A 17,841-nucleotide genomic window follows, 5' to 3' on the forward strand; every position below is an offset into this window, starting at 1 on the left:
GTCTAGTTGTCCAAGCACCATTTATTGAAAAGAGTATTCTTTCCCCATTGAATGGTCTTTACACTGTTGTCAAAAGACTTTACTCTTAAAAGCAGAATATATTTATGTCATTTCTCATCTGTTACATCCAGAATAATAAATTTTTACCAGGTACCTAAGTTTTTTCTTCCCTAAATCCCATCTAGATTTTTATATTGTTGAAGATTTATTCCTTTTTTTCCCACTAACAGTCTTTAAACAAATATTTATCGAATGCATACCAAGTGTGTGTGTGCGTGTGTGTGTGTGCATGTGTGTGTGTGTGAGAGAGAGAGAGACCATGTGTGCACATGGAGAATACAACAGTGAATAAGAACATTCTATTGTAGGGAGACAAATAACAAAAAAGGAAATAAGATGATTTCAGCAAGAAGTGATGTGAAGAAAATAAAATAGGCCCATGGGACAAAGAATGACTGGGGGAAGTTATACTCTAAAGGATGATCATGGAAGGCCTCTCTGAGAGAAATACTTGACAAGGAGCTAGTCCTGTCCTGCAAAAGTCCTCATCTAGGAATAAAACTGGCATGCTGGAGGAGCAGAAAGAACACCACTAAGCTTAAGTGGGATAGTGAGCCAGCAAGGAGGAACAGTGTTTCCTGACAAGTTGGAGAGAAAATCAGGAGATCAGGCGTGCCTTTTAAAGGGCCTTGTAAGCATGGTAATGTAGGGGAGGAAAAACTTTACCTTCTAGTTTCTGTGGCTATTCTAAGGATTAAGTTGGCATAGACAGATTAACAGGAGAAAAAATACAATTTTAATTACATACATACATGAGCTCCATGGAGTTATGGTATTCCAAAGGCTGCCGGGTAACTGAGGCTTATATACCATCCTGAGCCTAGAAAAGGGATGGAGAGATCTGGGGCTTCAGAGGCAGAATGCAATTCAAGGGAAGGTGAGAGGAGGAACTGGTTAGTAGACAAGGTTACCCTGCCATGCAGATAAGTGTCTCAGGTGAAAAAGTTGTCCCTGATGACAGCTCTTTTCCTGGTATAGTCGATCCCCTTTCTAGTGTATTGGGTTGGTCAAAAAGTGCGTTCGGATTTTTCCATAACATCTTAGGAAAAACCTGAACAAACTTTTCTTTTTTTTGAGAAAGGCCAGTGAACCTTTTTTTTTTTTTAACACAACTAACTAAATTTATTTATTTATTTTTGGCTGCATTGGGTCTTTGTTGCTGTGCACAGGCTTTCTCTAGTTGCGTCGAGCAGAGGCTACTCTTCGTTGCAGTACGCAGACCTCACATTACAGTGGCTTCTCTTGCTGCGGAGCATGGCCTCTAGGTGTGCGGGTTTTAGTAGTTGTGGCATTCGGGCTCAGTAGTTGTGGCTCACGGGTTCTAGAGCACAGCCTCAGTAGTTGTGGCACACGAGCTTAGTTGCTCCGTGGCATGTGGGATCTTCCCAGACCAGGGCTCAAACCCGTGTCCCCTGCATTGGCAGGCGGATTCTTAACAACTGCACCACCAGGGAAGTTCCCCGAAAGAACTTTTTGGCCAGCCCAGTATATTTCCCTTACAAAAGGGTAACTTCCACTCTGTTTTCAGAACTCCTGTGTCTAAAGTTTCTCAAAGTAATCCTTATACCAAAGAGACATATTTTGGGGTGGCATATTCTGCTATCCTTCTTTAAGGAGTTTAGGATGTTGATTTAATTAGAGAAACAAGTGATTAAGATGTTAAGCTAGAGAGAATGTGAGAATAGATTTTAAAAGGAGAGTAAGGGTCTCAGTTCAAGAAAGAGGAGATTGTGGCCTGGACTAGGATGGTATTAAAAGATAAACTGAGGCATATTAAACATTTTAAGAGGGTTTTTGGAGCAAAAAATGATTCGAATTGGGCAGGGCCAAGCCAGAAATCATTAGAAGCATTTCACCAACAGGAGCTGGGGAAAGACTTCTATAGAGAAAAGGCAGAAGCAAAACAAGGAAATTATTGATAGGCTATAGTTTAAAGCCTAGTTGGCTGTTGTGATTAGTTGTCCTTAGGTTTCAATTTTGCAACCTTGAAGTATTTACAGGCTTAGATTTTGTGGTCATAGGCTACCCTGGCATTAGTGCCACCTCAGTCTAATGGTCCCCTTGATTAATTACCTTAACAATGATAATAATGGAAATGCCAGCAATGCACAGATTTGGGATATATTTTGGACGTAGATTCAACAAAACTTGGTGATGGATTAGATGTGGTGTAAGAGAAAGAAATTAGAAATAACTTCTATGTTGCTGCTTTCAGCAGCTGTGTAGCAGTGCTTTTTAATGAGGTGAGGAATACTGGAGTGGAGTTTATAATATGACCATAGCTGAGAAGTAGGCAATTGGATATATGAGTCTTAAGCTCAGGGGAGAAGTCAGGGCTAAAGTCCTTTTTGTTCTAAACTGTCAGATTTGGTAAGATCACCTGGGCAGAGATTATAGCTAAATACCTGAGGTCCTGGTCCAGGAGAGGGTATGTCAGAAAATCCCAGAGGAAGTATTTTAAGAAAGAGGAGTGATACACAGTCACATGCTACTGGGAGAAAGAGTAAAATGAGGACAATAACAGGCATGGTGGTGTCCTCTGGTTACCTAGATGAGTGCTGTTTCAGTAAGTGGCTGAGACAAAAGCACAGTTGAAGTGAGTTGAAGACAGAATGGGAGAATATAAAGCAGAGACTGTGTAGGCCATTCTTTTAAGACATTTTAACTGGGGAGCAGAGAAGCAGCAACTGGAGGGGAACATTAGATGGACAATATTAAAGCATATTTATTTGCTGATGGGAATGATTCAATGGTGATGGAGAAGTTGATAATGTCCCATGGAGGTGATAATTGCTGGACTCAAGTCCTAGAAAATGTGAAAGGGGATGTAATCCTGAATACCAATGGAGAAACTAGCCTTCAGAGAAGGGCGTTTTCATCCTTTCTGATAGGCACATAGGTAGAAAGTATGGGTAGATGCTCAGATACAGATTTGATGATGGGAAGATAAAAGAGTTCTCATCTGATTACTTCTGAGATAGTAATTGGTATTAGAAGTCTGTTACATTGCTCTGAATTTCAGTTGCCGTGGACTACTCACACATAAATTTATAATTTACAAATTTCCTTGCACTTTCCTTTGTTTAGGATTGGACTGAAGCATACCAGAAATGGTATGAGTCTATTTCCATTAAGCTTTGTATGATTCCTCACAAATGGAATTTGTCTGTTTTTCTCGTGTTCTCAGACATATTTATTCATACCTGGCATGTTATATAATTGGGCTTATTCTGCCTTAAATTGTAATTAACTTTGCCTGTCTTTTCCAGAATTAAATTATGAATTCCCTCAGGGAGGAACAACGCTTTTCTTTCTTCCCTCTCCCTCCCCCTCCTCCCCTCTCTCCCTTCCATCTTTCCTTCTTTTTAAGTTTTACATGGTATTGCTTCCACCTCTAATCTTTACACGTCTGAATTTCCACATGCCTCTGGAAGCTTCTGGAAGCCAGGGGACTTCATCTTTTTTTTTTTCAATTATTGATATCATCTACCCTAAATGAATGTAAATGTAACCAAGCTAAGGTTTATTGAAGAGTGCTATAAAGGTGAAGTAATGGTCTGTATTATAGTTTAAACTATCTTGGAGCATATTATTCACTGAAAAATAAAAAGGTTTAAAAAAATAAAGACTCCAATGAAAATAAGTTTTTAAAACTTCTTTAAAAAAAACTATTTTGACAGTATTTGGAAGACTGGCTTGGCTGTAGGAGTAGCACAAGCTACAATAGGCCACGAAAAGAAATTATAGACTTTTGTTACTGGATATCTTAGAAAACAGGAAGAACCTTTGTTTTAGGAAAAACCAGTTTTCCTCCCGTCTCTCTCACTCTCACACTCCTACCACACTCCGACATTTCTGACATCAGAGGTGGCGGGGTTTCCCTCATCAGCCAGTTCTGAGACACCAGCTGGGTGAACTGCAACTTAATTCTGACACTGTCTACCTGAAGATAGCATCAAATCCTACAAATTAAAGGCTCAGTCGCACAAGCTTGCCCCCCTCACCCCGCTTCAGGCGCCAGTTGCGAGTCCAGGTTACTTGTGCTTCTGACCAATCAGCTATAAATCGAGATTCCACCCACCCACTCCTTGGGTTTGATTGATTTGCTGAAGCAGCTCTCAGGACTCAAGAAAACAGTTTACTTGCTATCTATCAGGTTATTATAAAATGATATGATAAAGGATGGACGTCCAGGTGGAAGAAATGCATAGAGCAAGGCATGTGGGAGGGGGCGTGGTCCTTCCTTGCCCTCCTCTGGGTGTGACATTCTCCCAGCACGTCCCTGTGCTCACCATCCTGGAAGCTCTGCGAACCCCATATTGTCGGGATTTTTATGGTGACTTCAGGTAGGCATGGTCAGTTATTAACTCCATTTCCAGCCCCTCTCTCCCCCCTGGAAAATGGAGAGTGGGCCTGAAAATTCTAAGCTTCTCATCATTTCTTGGTCTTTCTGGTGATCAGTCCCATCTAGAAGCCCACCAAGAGTCACTTCCCTAGAACAAAAGACATTCCTATCACCTAGGAAATTCCAAGAGATTTTGGAGCTCAGCTTCAGGAACCAGAGTCAAAGATAAAATATGAGGACAAGAGATGCTCCCAGTGCTCTTATCAATTAGGAAACTGCAAGGGTTTCGGGAGCTCTGTGCCAGGAACTGGGAGCAGAGACCTATATTTATATATTCTTTTCTATTATTTCGTACTCCTGTTTCTAGATTTAAATAGGAGTATTAAACCATGTAAATTAATGAGTTTCTTACTTTTAAGCCCATTATTCTGTAATTCTTATCATCAAAAAGTTACTTACATTTGAGAAGTCTTGAATACAAATACCACCTTAAATTTGGGTAAGGTTTTAAAACATGCACTGTTTTCATATGTATTAATGCATTTGGCTTCTGTGTAGTTCTTATTAGTGCTACACCAGCCACTTACTAAAGAAAGGTAGACGAAACCTGTTCCTTACCCTCAAGAAGATTACAGTCTGATGGATGATAACTAACAGTGTAAGTAATCGTACTAAAGTGTTACCAGTGCCATAGTACTAGATGTGGGGTTAGTGGAGAGACAAAGGAGGGGGAGGTAAGTTCTATTGGGAGAGTCTGAAAGGCTTTTCGTACATGGTATAATACTTGAGGGAAAGCTTGCAGAAGGAGTTGGTATCCACAAGGCAGATGGAGCCAGGAAGGAAGCCCATTCCAGGAAACAGGAACAGCATGAACTAAGTCACAGAGACATGCAACAACCTGGCATGTCTGGGGAGCTGTATGCAATTTGTTGTAGCTGGAACATAGGAGATGGAGCAGTAAGGTGGGAAAGCTAGGTAGTTGTTATAATATAGAAAGCTTTGTATGCCATACTAAAAAGTATGGATTTTATCCAGTGGAACAGTTGATGATGGGTTTTAAACAGAAGTGGTGCTCAGTAAAATTAGCATTTTAGAAAAATCATCCTGGTAGCAGTATAGAAGAAGAATTAGAGAAGAGACAAGAGATAGGAAAACAAATCAGGAGACTATTGCAGCAGTAACACTAACTGTGGAGTAGTGGCATCAGATGCCAGAGCACCTGATTGACTTGATGAGTGACTCTGTGTGAAGCAAGAGGAAGCAGTCCAAGGTGATGCCCATCTGTCTGGCTGGGGCAGCTGGGGGGCTGGTGATATCTTTCCCTGAGGAAGTGAACAGCAGGGGAAAGGTTAATTTGGTTTTGAACTTACCAATCAGAAGAGTCTTATTGCGTTGGCCAAAAGTTCGCGGTTTTCCATAAGATCGTGTGGAAAACCCCGAACGAACTTTTTGGCCAACCCAATATATTGAAGAATCATCAGCATAAAAGGCAGATGAAGCAGTGAAAACAAACATTACTGCCCAGGATAGCCATGTGTTGTGAGGGAAGAAGAGGGCCCAGTGTGTCTAGCAAACAACACTCATAGGCAGTGGCAGGATCACCAACAGAAAAATGGTTTCCCAGAAACAGGAGAGTTATTGACAAGGTCAGCTATCTTAGAGGCCTCAATGAATCCGCTAAATTAGATCATTTGAAGTCCACGATGACTTTAACTTCAGTTTTAGTGTTCTGATGGATAAAAGCTTTGTTGTACTGCTTGAAAGTGAATGGTTGAGGTATATGGATAGCAGTTATGTGCTATTTTTCAAGAAATTTAACTTTCAATGAAGCATAAGGAAATTATGGAATCACAGTGAGAATTTGTTTTCTATTTTTATACTAAAGTAGAAAGGTTTATGCTTATAGCCTTTAGGCAAACAGCCAGTAGAGAATTTGGAAGTAGAATTGGGAAGAGTTTTAAGGATATCCCCAAGGGGGACAGATGGAGGGATTAATCTTGAATGGAAGGGTACCTCTTTCTCTGACATTAGGAGAAACAGAAAGGTAGGTGCAAGAGGTATGTTCTTGGAAGTGAGGATTTCGGGGGGTCCAGCACCAAATTTTCTCTCTGGAGTAAGGAAATACACTAAGAGAGAAAGGAGGTAAAGGTTTGTTATTGCAAGATGCATCGAGGTAAATTGGCTTTCCCTAAGGCATATTACTGCTGGATAAGTGGTTTGAACCAGGACTAGATCTTAATTTTGAGCTTCTCACAGAGGAATATATCAGTAATCTTTGAACCACCAGCCCTTGGTATATGTATCAAGGGTTCAAAAAATCTTGATTAAATATTACAAAGTAAAACTTTGTTATGACTGATCCCAATTAGAATTCTAGTTTAGTTAATACAGCATTGGTGAACTGATTTGGGGGAGATTTTCTAGCACGTTACCTCACTGTAAAAATTTCTCTTTAATAGTAACAGTGTTTCTTTCTAATCCCTCACTTCACTGTCCCAACTTGCAAGGAAATTATCTGGGGCCTAGAGATCATGTTGTATTTCTCTTTATGACACCATAGCCAACTAATTTCTTAGGTTTTACTAACCTAGATATCACAGAAATGTAAGCTGCTTTTAGAACTTACGTTATGAGATGTTAAGAGACCTGCTTCAGATAACTTGAATCTCACTCTGGCTCAAGTTTTCTGTTTAACTTGTTTTGTAATATTGGGATTTTAATTTTTACAACACACATATAACTTGCAACAAAACATTTCCTACATACTGTCTAGGTTTTTGAACTGTCTTCAAATTAAAGTATTATCTGCGTTGTTGTTCAAATTTAGTTCAAAAAATAGACAGTTGTCTGGAGGACGTGGGACAAATTTGTTAACATACACATACAGACAGTATTAATATCTTTTCCGTTATCATTTAAAACCATTTGAAGTGTCTTCACAAGTTGAACCTTTAAAAACAGTTCTTCAGGTGAATATAGCATATAAAGTCAGCTGAAATGATTAGACTTGTAAGTGTATATGGAAATCAGTGTTATATATCTCCCAGTGGTTTTACAATTTAGTCACTAAAAGGTAAACTATTGATGGCCTGTTTAGTTTTGTGCATTCAATTTTAGGTTAGAGCAATGACTTTTTTAACATGAAAATTAACCCCCTCCTAGAGAATTAGTATTTGCATATTTTACACAAAACTATTTATATCCAGAAAGAGTAGGCAAAACAGTTTTGTGATTAACTTGGCAGTTCTAGGTGTTTTTTTTTTCTTTTTCTCTATTATGAATTTCCTTAAATTTTTATGCTTTTCTTTTTACACAGTATGGAGGTATTAAACTGACTTTGGCAGACTGTGGTTTTTGCATGAAGCAAGCAGAAAAGTGTGTTGTAAAAAGAGGATAGATTGTTGTAGGGTAGACTATCTTAGCCAACCTTTCTGTTGTTGTAAAATTATTAAGCAATTCTTTTCCACAGCATATATTTCAAAAATAGATATTGCTTCACTGTATTTAATGGTTGTTATTATTTTTCTTCCTTTAAATGAAGTAGTGAATATGTGTAAGCTAGCTTTGAAAATACTTGGAGTTCTAATTTCAAATCACTATAATAATTAACAGTTATCCCAGCCTTAGAAACGGACTCATCTGCTCTGTTAGGTTGCCACTTACCACTTCATGGACATTCAAATAGTCTCTAAGAAATGTGTCCTTGGGCTTCCCTGGTGGCGCAGTGGTTGAGAGTCCGCCTGCCGATGCAGGGGACACGGGTTCGTGCCCCGGTCCAGGAAGATCCCACATGCTGCAGAGCGGCTGGGCCCATGAGCCATGGCTGCTGAGCCTGCGTGTCAGGAGCCTGTGCTCCGCAACGGGAGAGGCCACAACAGTGAAAGGCCCGCATAGCACCAAAAAAAAAAAAAAAGAAAGAAAAGAAAAGAAATGCGTCCAGAAAGAGCAAATTATAAAAATGCTTAGGAAAAACATGTAATTGTAGATTATAGTTGAGGTTTTTTAACAGCATTTTACTTAAAAAGAGTGGCAAGTCTTTCTGTTTGAGTGGAGGCATTTAAGTATCCTCTTCTAGCTTTCTTGGTATCCATTTTTGTTTTAGCACAAGTAAATTAAGGCAGATTGTGTGTGTGTGTGTGTGTGTGTGTGTGTGTGTGTGTGTGTGTGTGTGTGTGGTGTCCAGCATACACCTGTTCTTTTGCACCAGATTTCAAAATGCTTTGTTTGACACGTAGGATAAAAATTTTTAAGAACACAGAAGTAAAACTGAAAAATGATTCTAAAAAGAGAAGTGGATTAAATAGTTAAGTGATAAATATGTCATTTTGTATATAGTACTTCCATTTAAAAGCATAGCATTCTGAAAAATTTACTGCATCTTCTTACTGCATTACATATTTTTAATTACCCTTACTTGTAGTGATGTTAATGATAACTAATATTTATATGGCACTTGATTTGTATAGCACTTCAGGTTCCCTTTACCAACGTACTTTGTTTAATCTATTTCATATTTAATATGTTATTTAGTGCTTTATGGTTAGCCTATGTGAATAGCTCTTTATAATACCAGTTCATTGTTACTGCTCTTCAGGTACACTTCCTTTGACGCATACGTACTATTTTTGTTATCTCCATTTAAAGATGGAAAATGAAGTTCAATGATGTTAAGTGATAGCATTGTTACTTTAGCTGTTGTATCAATATAGTCAACTTTAATTTTGGTCAATGTTTAATAATGGCTCCTTACAGAATTTTTCTAGCTGGATAATTTTTCTTAGCATTGATGTAGTATTTGACCCCATCTAACTACTTTGAAAAATATTTTTATTTTTTATAAGATGATACCACAACAGTTTAGGAACCTTAGAACTATATTATCATCTGGTCTTAATTGACTTTTTCACCAAATTATCTTTCCTTCAAGAGAAAAACTTAATCTAAGATATACCATTTACTATCACTGTTTGAAAGAAGGGAAGCATTTACAAACATTATGTAAATAATGAGTCAGATAAAGGGCATGTAACCACAACCCAGTACTACTGTATACAGAACACCAAAAGGGAATTTTTAAATACTAATACAGTAGAAGTCCTCTGTGTAGTTTTGGTTATTGCAAAAAAAAAGAGAGGGGCTTCCCTGGTGGCGCAGTGGTTGAGAGTCCGCCTGCCGATGCAGGGGACATGGGTTCGTGCCCCGGTCCGGGAGGATCCCACATGCCGCGGAGTGGCTGGGCCCGTGAGCCATGGCCGCTGAGCCTGCGCGTCCGGAGCCTGTGCTCCACAGCGGGAGAGGCCGCAACAGTGAGAGGCCCGCATACCGCAAAAAAAAAAAGAAAGGAGCTATTTTCATCTATTGATATTTACATACCATAAACTATCATTTAACAGTTTGTTAATTCACAGATTACTTTTGAAACTATTTCAAATTTTTTCAAAATTAGATCATATTTTATCGTGCTTTTTGAAAGTGATAAAAATAATAAGATAAATGAATGATTTGTTAATAATGAGTGACTAGATCACTGCTGAAATTGTTTGAGCTACAAAATGAATTTACTAGACATTTAAAACTTTTTTTGTGACATGTATTTTTCTACAGTAGCTGTAGTTATAATGTTGCACTTGTTATTCTTTTCATTTCTGTGAAACTATTGTACTCAGACAACTAGTAGGATTTTTGTGTTGTAGAACATTGTATTTACTTACAGAAATTTTGCTTGTTCATTATTTTAGTTGTTCTTTGACATTGTCTTAAGAATGAGATTTTTTGATGCAGTGGAAACTATTTCACTTGGCAAGTTAGGCTGCAGCTGTGTTATCTATGTCACCATGATGTATATAAACATGAATATTACAGGTGTTTTCTGTGCAGTCTGAAAAGGAAGTACCTGCTATTTCAAAAATGCTAAAGAAATGTGGGTGTGAAACATTTTAACCCTTTCTTAATTGAAAGCAGTCAAGGAGTCACTTTTATTTTTCACATTTTGTTTGGCATAACTTTTAAGACCACTCTGAGTTACTAATAAAGTCAATTCCATGCTAAGCAAACTTGTTTTCAAAGTAAGGCAGATCGACTTTCATATAGGTACGCTTTCACTACCACTGTATTCCTTCTTTGATAAAAACTATTCTGTAAAATCTTTAAAGTTTTGTAAACTCTTAAAAACTAAGCATATAAATCATTGCCACTCCTTTTGACAAGTGTCCTGGTTTGCATCGTAAGCAACTATTTCTCATCCAGTTTTTGCATCAGTAACCCAGGAAATTACGCTTTCGTTTCTGATTTGCCTTTCCTATTACAGGTTAACAAAAATCTCTCGTTTACTTCAGTATCGGCCTCCTCACAACAGTCGAAGTCAAAACAATCAAACGTGCTGGACGCTCATCAGATTCTGCGTCAGTTTGGTTTCACTCAAACTGGTGAGCCCCTTTCTTACTTTGACTGTTCTTTCAATGTTCAGATTCTGTTTTTTAATGGATATCATTTATTTCACTTCAGAAATCTGGCTCATAGCGTTGTAATGGTCAGTTTTCACACCTGATGAATTATATTCCAGCATTTTTTCTTTCTAAATTATTTCAAAAGCAAATTTGAATTTGGTAATTTTAATAGTAGACACTCCCAACCTCTATTCTATTGAGCAGATAATAATTTAAAGGTAGCAAAACATGTGAGTTTTAAACATGTATAATATAAAATCTGATTCAGTTTCCCTTGGGTAAAGGAACCATAGTTTATGGATAATCACATTTTGTAATTCATTTCAAGGAAAGCCTACATAAAATGCATTTTGGCAGAAACAGAATACATCCTGCCAGTACTATCGTGTTTCTTTAAAATTAGAAAATTAAGAAAATATGCAAAGAAGCTAGTTATTAAAATGTATATCAATCACAGAGTTGAACCATACAACTGCAAATTTTTAGGCTAATGTTTTAAATTAATTTGAATAAGGTTTTCAGAGGATATCAAAGAAAAAGCATCTAGGTGAGAAATGTGTATTTTTGGTATTGAAAGATGACTATTTCTATTCATTAGCTTTAGGTTTTTTATGGTATTTTTTCTGCTATTGAAGTCTTTTAGAAAGATGAGGCAGCTGAGAATAGCAAAACAGTTGTCTTTGACAGAGAGTTATAAGAAGAAGAAGAAACTTGAGCTTGAAAAGATCAACATACTTTATTTAGAAATTTAGGAACAATATTACTTTTCTACTTTGAAGGTATTTGGAGTTTACACGTGCAAGTTATTTTAATATTGCTACATTTTAATATCACTGAGTTACGTATTACAGTGGGAAAATACTTGGCGCAGGAACTCTTATGTTCAGTCTGGCTGTGCCTTTTATTATCCTTATTATCTGCAAATGTTAGAATCTTCATTTTAAAACTAGAAATGATGTTTGCATTATATATTGTTGAAGTTCAAATCACGAAGCACATATGAAAGCACTCTATAAGCATAAGATACTATATGAGTGTAACATACTTATCTCGTAAACAGGATGAGTGTGTACATTAGCTTTGAAAATACTTTGAGTTCTAATTTTAAATCACTATAATAATTAACAATTATCCCAAACCTTAGAAATTTTAAATTTCTAGTGTTTCAGATACCGCTAGAAGTTAGAGGAATAGCTTTGTTCTTGTGTACAGTGGGGGGCCCACCGTGGCTGCTCCTGTAGACACATTCCCTGCACCCTAACTCGATACTTGGTTTGCCTTCAGACCGCGTCATTTTAATGACTAGGAGGGAGGGAACCTGTCTCCACCACTTGATCCCTATCTTTCTGCTGAGGTCTAAAATTCTTCCAGGAACAAATCTTTCCTTCCACATTTCAGGATTAAGGGGATAGAACATAAATGTCTGATTGAGTTAGCAGATTGATTAAAGTTCATTCAAGTAGTGTCTTAAGTTTATCAACCAACAAGGTGTAGATAATAGATATAAAATTCTTTTTCTGTAAACGGAAAGAGCAGAGAGGATAGATAGGAAGGCCTTTGAAATGGAAGAGCGATTGCCACCATGACAGATAAAGACTAAAGATAAAGAATAAAAGGAAAGCCCGATATGATAAAGGCAAGCCTTGCAAACTTCACAATTATACGTAAGATTGGCTCTATTTACCTTCAGCTTTCCGTGGCCATATAGGCCTTGAGTGGGCCTTTTAAATCATGCATGTCCCTTGCATGCAAGGGCATTACCATTAAGCCATGTAATACATGGTAAGAATGCTTTGCTTGATTTTTAGTTATTAATATGCCTGACCTCATTTTAAGGCATATCCTTCCTATAAAATTTATTGAGATATTTCTGTATAGAAGAGTTATAAAAGCAGACTATGTAGTCCTTTGCAAAATGGCCAAATCCATCTTATTCATTAAGAAGCCAATCTTTGTGGAAAAAAATCCTGCCCTAGGAAACAGGTGAACTAGTTTCTACACCTGACTTCACTTCTGAATGACTATAGAATCTTTAGTAATTTCTTCAGGCCTCAGTTTTCTCATCCCTGTAGGTAAATGAGGGCTCTGGATTTGGTGAGTTTCTGTCTTAAAAATTCTGTGAGTCTATTCAATATTCAAACCAATTTTAAAAGGGGATAAATAGTTAAGTGTTCTTGACTGTATAAATAATCTATTAGAATCTGAAATGAAGGACTATGGAAACAATGTAGATAGGATGTTTAAAAATAAAAATCTTACTGAAAAGCTATCAGCTTTTGGCTTTGTACGGTGTAAAGAAAGACTATTTACACAGAACTAGTCAATATGGGCCCACTGGCCTTCATGCAAGAGGCTTAAGAGGAAGGGTTGATTTGATATATATTATATATAAGTGAGTTTATATGCTGGAAGACAAGACCCAGAAGTGCATTTACGGTCTGCTGTGACTTCTATTGACCTTATTCAAGGTGAGTTCTGGGTAATGGAAACTGCTAGAAAAGTAAGACTTTTTTCCTTGGTTTATATTCTTCAGAGTTTCTAGAATACTATCTTTATTCATTCTAAAATCATTTTAAGTGGCTACTTTGTTTAAGTCCCTTTCTTAAGGATATGGACTAAATATGGCAGTCTCTGCCCTCAAGGAACTTTGGTTGGGAAGACAAATGAGCACGCAACAAATTATGTCAGAGTGTGATAAATTCTAAAATCACAGTATAAACAAAGTGTCACTGAAATATAGAGGGATAAAGCAGCTGAGCGATTTCTCGTACTTTACATGTCCACGCAGAACTCTTGCCCCCAAACTGTTCCTCCACTTCCCCTGCCCCACACCAGGTCTTCCCACCCAGCACTCCGGCACATGTACCCAGTCATTTAGGTTGACCCAGAAGCCATTCGGGATCCCTCTTCTCCCTCCACTTCCCTGCTTTTACTCCTGTCCCTTAGCTTATTCTCCCCACAGCAGACAATGTGATTCTCTGAAATATAAATTAGATCCTGTTACTTCCCTGCTTAAAACTCTTAAAAGGGTTTCTGTGGTGGTCAGAATGAGTTCCAGAGTCCTTATAATACCTTCCAAGGTCTCGCCTCTGTCTTTGTCATCGGCCTCATCAGCAGATGGGGCTGCAGGAGGGCACGCTGAGCCGAGAGGCAGGCAACTAAACAAACAACTGGAAGCGAGCTTGACTTGGCCAGGTAGTGGTTTGAATCTTAGGTTAGCTGGAGGAAATGGTGAGATGGAAGTGTTTAGGAAGAACTGAGTTGCAAAGTAGATTGGGGTCAAACTGTGCCCTACTGAGGAATTCACATTTTATTCTCTAGATAAAATAGAGCTATCCAAAGGTATGAGGATGAAAGGGAAATGATAAAATATGTTTCTAAAAAATACAGCTCAGGCTTCCCTGGTGGTGCAGTGGTTGAGAGTCCGCCTGCCGATGCAAGGGACGCGGGTTCGTGCCCCGGTCCGGGAAGATCACACGTGCCACAGAGCGGCTGGGCCCGTGAGCCATGGCCGCTGAGCCTGCGCCTCCGGGGCCTGTGCTCCACAATGAGAGAGGCCGCAACAGTGAGAGGCCCCCGTACCGCAAAAAATAAATAAATAAATAAATAAAATAAAATAAAATAAAAAATACAGCTCGTGTCTTAGTGAGGGATGGGTTAGAGAGGAAAAAAGCTGGATACAACTCTTATGAGATACTTATTTTAGGAACTGTTCATTAGGCTTTTGCTCTAGGTTCTTAATGAACAAAATAATAAATCAGCTAATTTTATTAAAATTAAAACCATAAATCTTTTCTGAGTAATTTGTATAAGAAAGAAAGTTATAAAATTATATTTGTCAATTATACCTTTATAAAGCTGGAAAAAAAGGACATTTTAATTTTAACATTTTAGATTAAATTGTAGGTTATAGTTCATAAATGTCTCACCATATGGTGAACATGTTGTACTGCATCTCAAAACTGTTTCCAAACTTCCTTAGTATAATGAAGAAAATCTATAAAACAACAACAGTAACTTCTATTTGTATCAAAATTTATTTATATACATCTTCATTTGATCCTCAACAAAACCCTCTGAGAAGTAGGGTAAACATTAAAATCATAGAGTGTAAACTCTTGAGAGCTGCTAGGACCTTAAGTCTTTGACTGTCAATCCCTTTACCGTGAAACTGAGAAGCAGAAGGGCTGATGTGTCAGAGTTCACATAGCTAGTGGCATTGGTATCTAGAGCAAGATCTCATCGCGCCTAGCTCAGTACTTACCCTCACCATCCCACGCTGCCTCTGCCTTTGGCTGGAGGAGGGCACTAGTTCAGAAGTGAAGTGGACCCTCAGTGAGGCTATGCCTAGAGCCACTCCTTCATTCCTGGCCCATTGTCCTCCCACTCTGCCCAGAGGTCCCTCTGGCCATGGGCATGTACTTTTCTTACTAGCATTGGAGGTGTGTGATATATTGCAAAGTAATAACCTGGACAGTACTATTTGGAATAGGTGTAGTTGTTAAAACTGAGGTGTCACGAAGGTATTTTCTAAGAATTAATGAAGTTATCTTTTTATCTGACCTTTAAATATAATTCTGTGTTCACCAGTTATTAGATTACTTAAAGCCTAGTTCCAGTGAAATTGTGGTATTTAGTTGCCAGTCAAATCAAGGGATTGTCTGCAGAGAAATTTTGTTCTGAGATAGTTGGTCTGAATCCCAGATCCCATTCAACTATCTTGAGAGTCCTTATTATATCAATAGTAGTAAATTTTAACATGTGGATTATTCAGTAATAAAATCAATCACAGTTATGAGGGTGGAAGTTCGAGGAAGTGCTTATCATCTTTGTATGACTATATTTGAAGGACAGCATCATTCATTTTTGTGTACTTAGTATATCTTTGCATTGCACTAAATTTAATTCATATTAATAGGTAAGTAGAGGCGTGCAAAATAAAATGATTCATTTTTATTAATATGACTATTAATGTAATCTTTATATCCTCTTTTTAAATATTTTTATTTATTTGTTTTTGGCTGCGTTGGGTCTTTGTTGCTGCGCACGGGTTTTCTCTAGTTACGGCGAGCAGGGGCTACTCTTCATTGTGGTGTGCGGGCTTCTCATTGAGGTGGCTTCTGTTGTGGCGGAGCTCGGGCTCTAGGCGCGCAGGCTCAGTAGTTGTGGTACGTGGGCTCAGTAGTTGTGACGCGCGGGCTCTAGAGTGCAGGCTCAGTAGTTGTGGCACACAGACTTAGTTGCTCCGCGGCATGTGGGATCTTCCTGGACAAAACCGTGTCCCCTGCATTGGCAGGCGGATTCTTAACCACTGAGCCACCAGGGAAGTCCTATATCCTCTTTTTAAATTGTAGACTTGGAGTTTGATAGGGTGGTAGATTGTGACTTGGTTTTTAAAAGTGATCAATAGCTTCCGTCTTCTCCATATTTTGTTTGCACTCTCCATTAGATCATGTAAACATATACTAATGTTTTTTCCATATCCTAAACAGTCAAGATATTTGACTTAAACAAAATCATAAAATAATTCAGATGACTTCAGTATTGGTTGAGAGGTCTGTCAAGTTAACTTTTGTACTTCTACATGTTGGATAATATTTGAAAAACTGTATCTTTCCGTTTCTTCTGTGTGTCTTTGCCAAGTATACACTTATTCCCTTGACCAGTTCTTAAAATTAAGAGCTATTTTTCCAGTCAAATTTTAGTTTTATTGTTTTCACAATGTTAGTATTTCTTAAGGTTTCAACTTTTTATGGAGAAGTGTAAAACTTTTTAAATAATGTAACTGAAATCTATTATTTATGTGTCATAATTTCACCAGAGATTCTGTGATATCCTTATATAAACCCATTGTAGAAGGTAGATTACATGTAAGCTGGAAAAATGATGGTTCTTATATTTCAAAGGGAGAAAAAGAAAACATTTAGGCAAAAATTAGGTTAGAATGACTCAAACACAGGTGATGGTAAAAGGGGGTTTCCGTTTTAAGGAAGGCAAAATGAGTTCAAAGACTTCCTCATACTATCAGAATTGGCAGAGTTTTCTGTTAGTATTACTTAATGAACTTTAAACTATTAATTGAAAACGAATGTTTCATTGAATTCTGATTTCAAACCTCCAGAATTACGAGACTTCAGTTCAGGTGTGGGATGAAAGGAATTAATTCACTACCAAAGATAATCTACAGAATTAACTGATTGTCTGTAGACACATGTCCTTAAATGTGCTTAATGATGCTAACCAGCCACTCTTCTGAATTCAGCACTTGTGTGTTTTGGTGAAAAAAGTACTAAACCTGGGGTCAGAAGGCCAGAAGTGTTGGGGCTGAGCTCTAATTCTGCCACTTTCCAGCTGTTATCTTGGGTAGTTTTTCTCTGCCAGTACAGTGTCTCTACTTTCTACTTCAGATGAATTTTCTACTTCATAGAATTGTGAGGATGAGATACTTTGAAATCCATAAATACTGTGAGAATAAACAACATGAAATTTTGGGGAGATTCTTTTTATATTATTATTTTTTTAACTTTGAAATCATGCAGTTTGCATTGTGGCCAAAGGAATGGAGGAAATCTTATTTTAAGACATGATTTAATAAATGTGAGAAGTGATGATGACAGAAAAAAGAACATGTCAGAGAGGCAAACATGGATTCTCAAAAGAGAATTTTGAGAAGCATGCCAAAAAAGACATTAAGATGAGGTAATTAGAAGACAGGTTTTCAAACAAATATCTCAAATATAAATAATCCACCAGAACCCACTTAACTTTTGAAACTTTGGCTTTCCACGTAAGTACTAACCAACACAAAACCCCTGGAGGTGGGAATGTTTTAATATTTGGATTTTTCTGGACACTGAGAAAAAGACCTTGATCACATGGCTTTCTTTCTTTAACACATCACTAATTTATATTCCCTTTCACAAAGAAGAGAGTTTATTTGTTAGATTTTTTTTTTTTTTTTTTTTTTTCGAGGCCTCTCACTGTTGTGGC

The 17,841-nt window shown here is 37.7% G+C and overlaps 1 protein-coding gene across 3 annotated transcripts in view; it reads left to right on the forward strand.

The window, feature by feature from the left end:
• AHI1 (Abelson helper integration site 1) overlaps positions 1–17,841 on the forward strand; it is a 204,351-nt gene that overhangs the window by 81,069 nt on the left and 105,441 nt on the right. For all 3 annotated transcript variants that reach the window (XM_024759139.1, XM_024759138.1, XM_024759140.1), the window contains one exon: positions 10,713–10,830. In XM_024759139.1, coding sequence (XP_024614907.1) covers positions 10,713–10,830 — 118 coding nt within the window. The remainder of the gene's footprint in view (positions 1–10,712; positions 10,831–17,841) is intronic.

This window comes from Neophocaena asiaeorientalis, unplaced genomic scaffold (assembly GCF_003031525.2).
Source record: "Neophocaena asiaeorientalis asiaeorientalis breed wild unplaced genomic scaffold, Neophocaena_asiaeorientalis_V1.1 scaffold5, whole genome shotgun sequence".
In the NCBI taxonomy this organism is placed as follows: domain Eukaryota; kingdom Metazoa; phylum Chordata; class Mammalia; order Artiodactyla; family Phocoenidae; genus Neophocaena; species Neophocaena asiaeorientalis.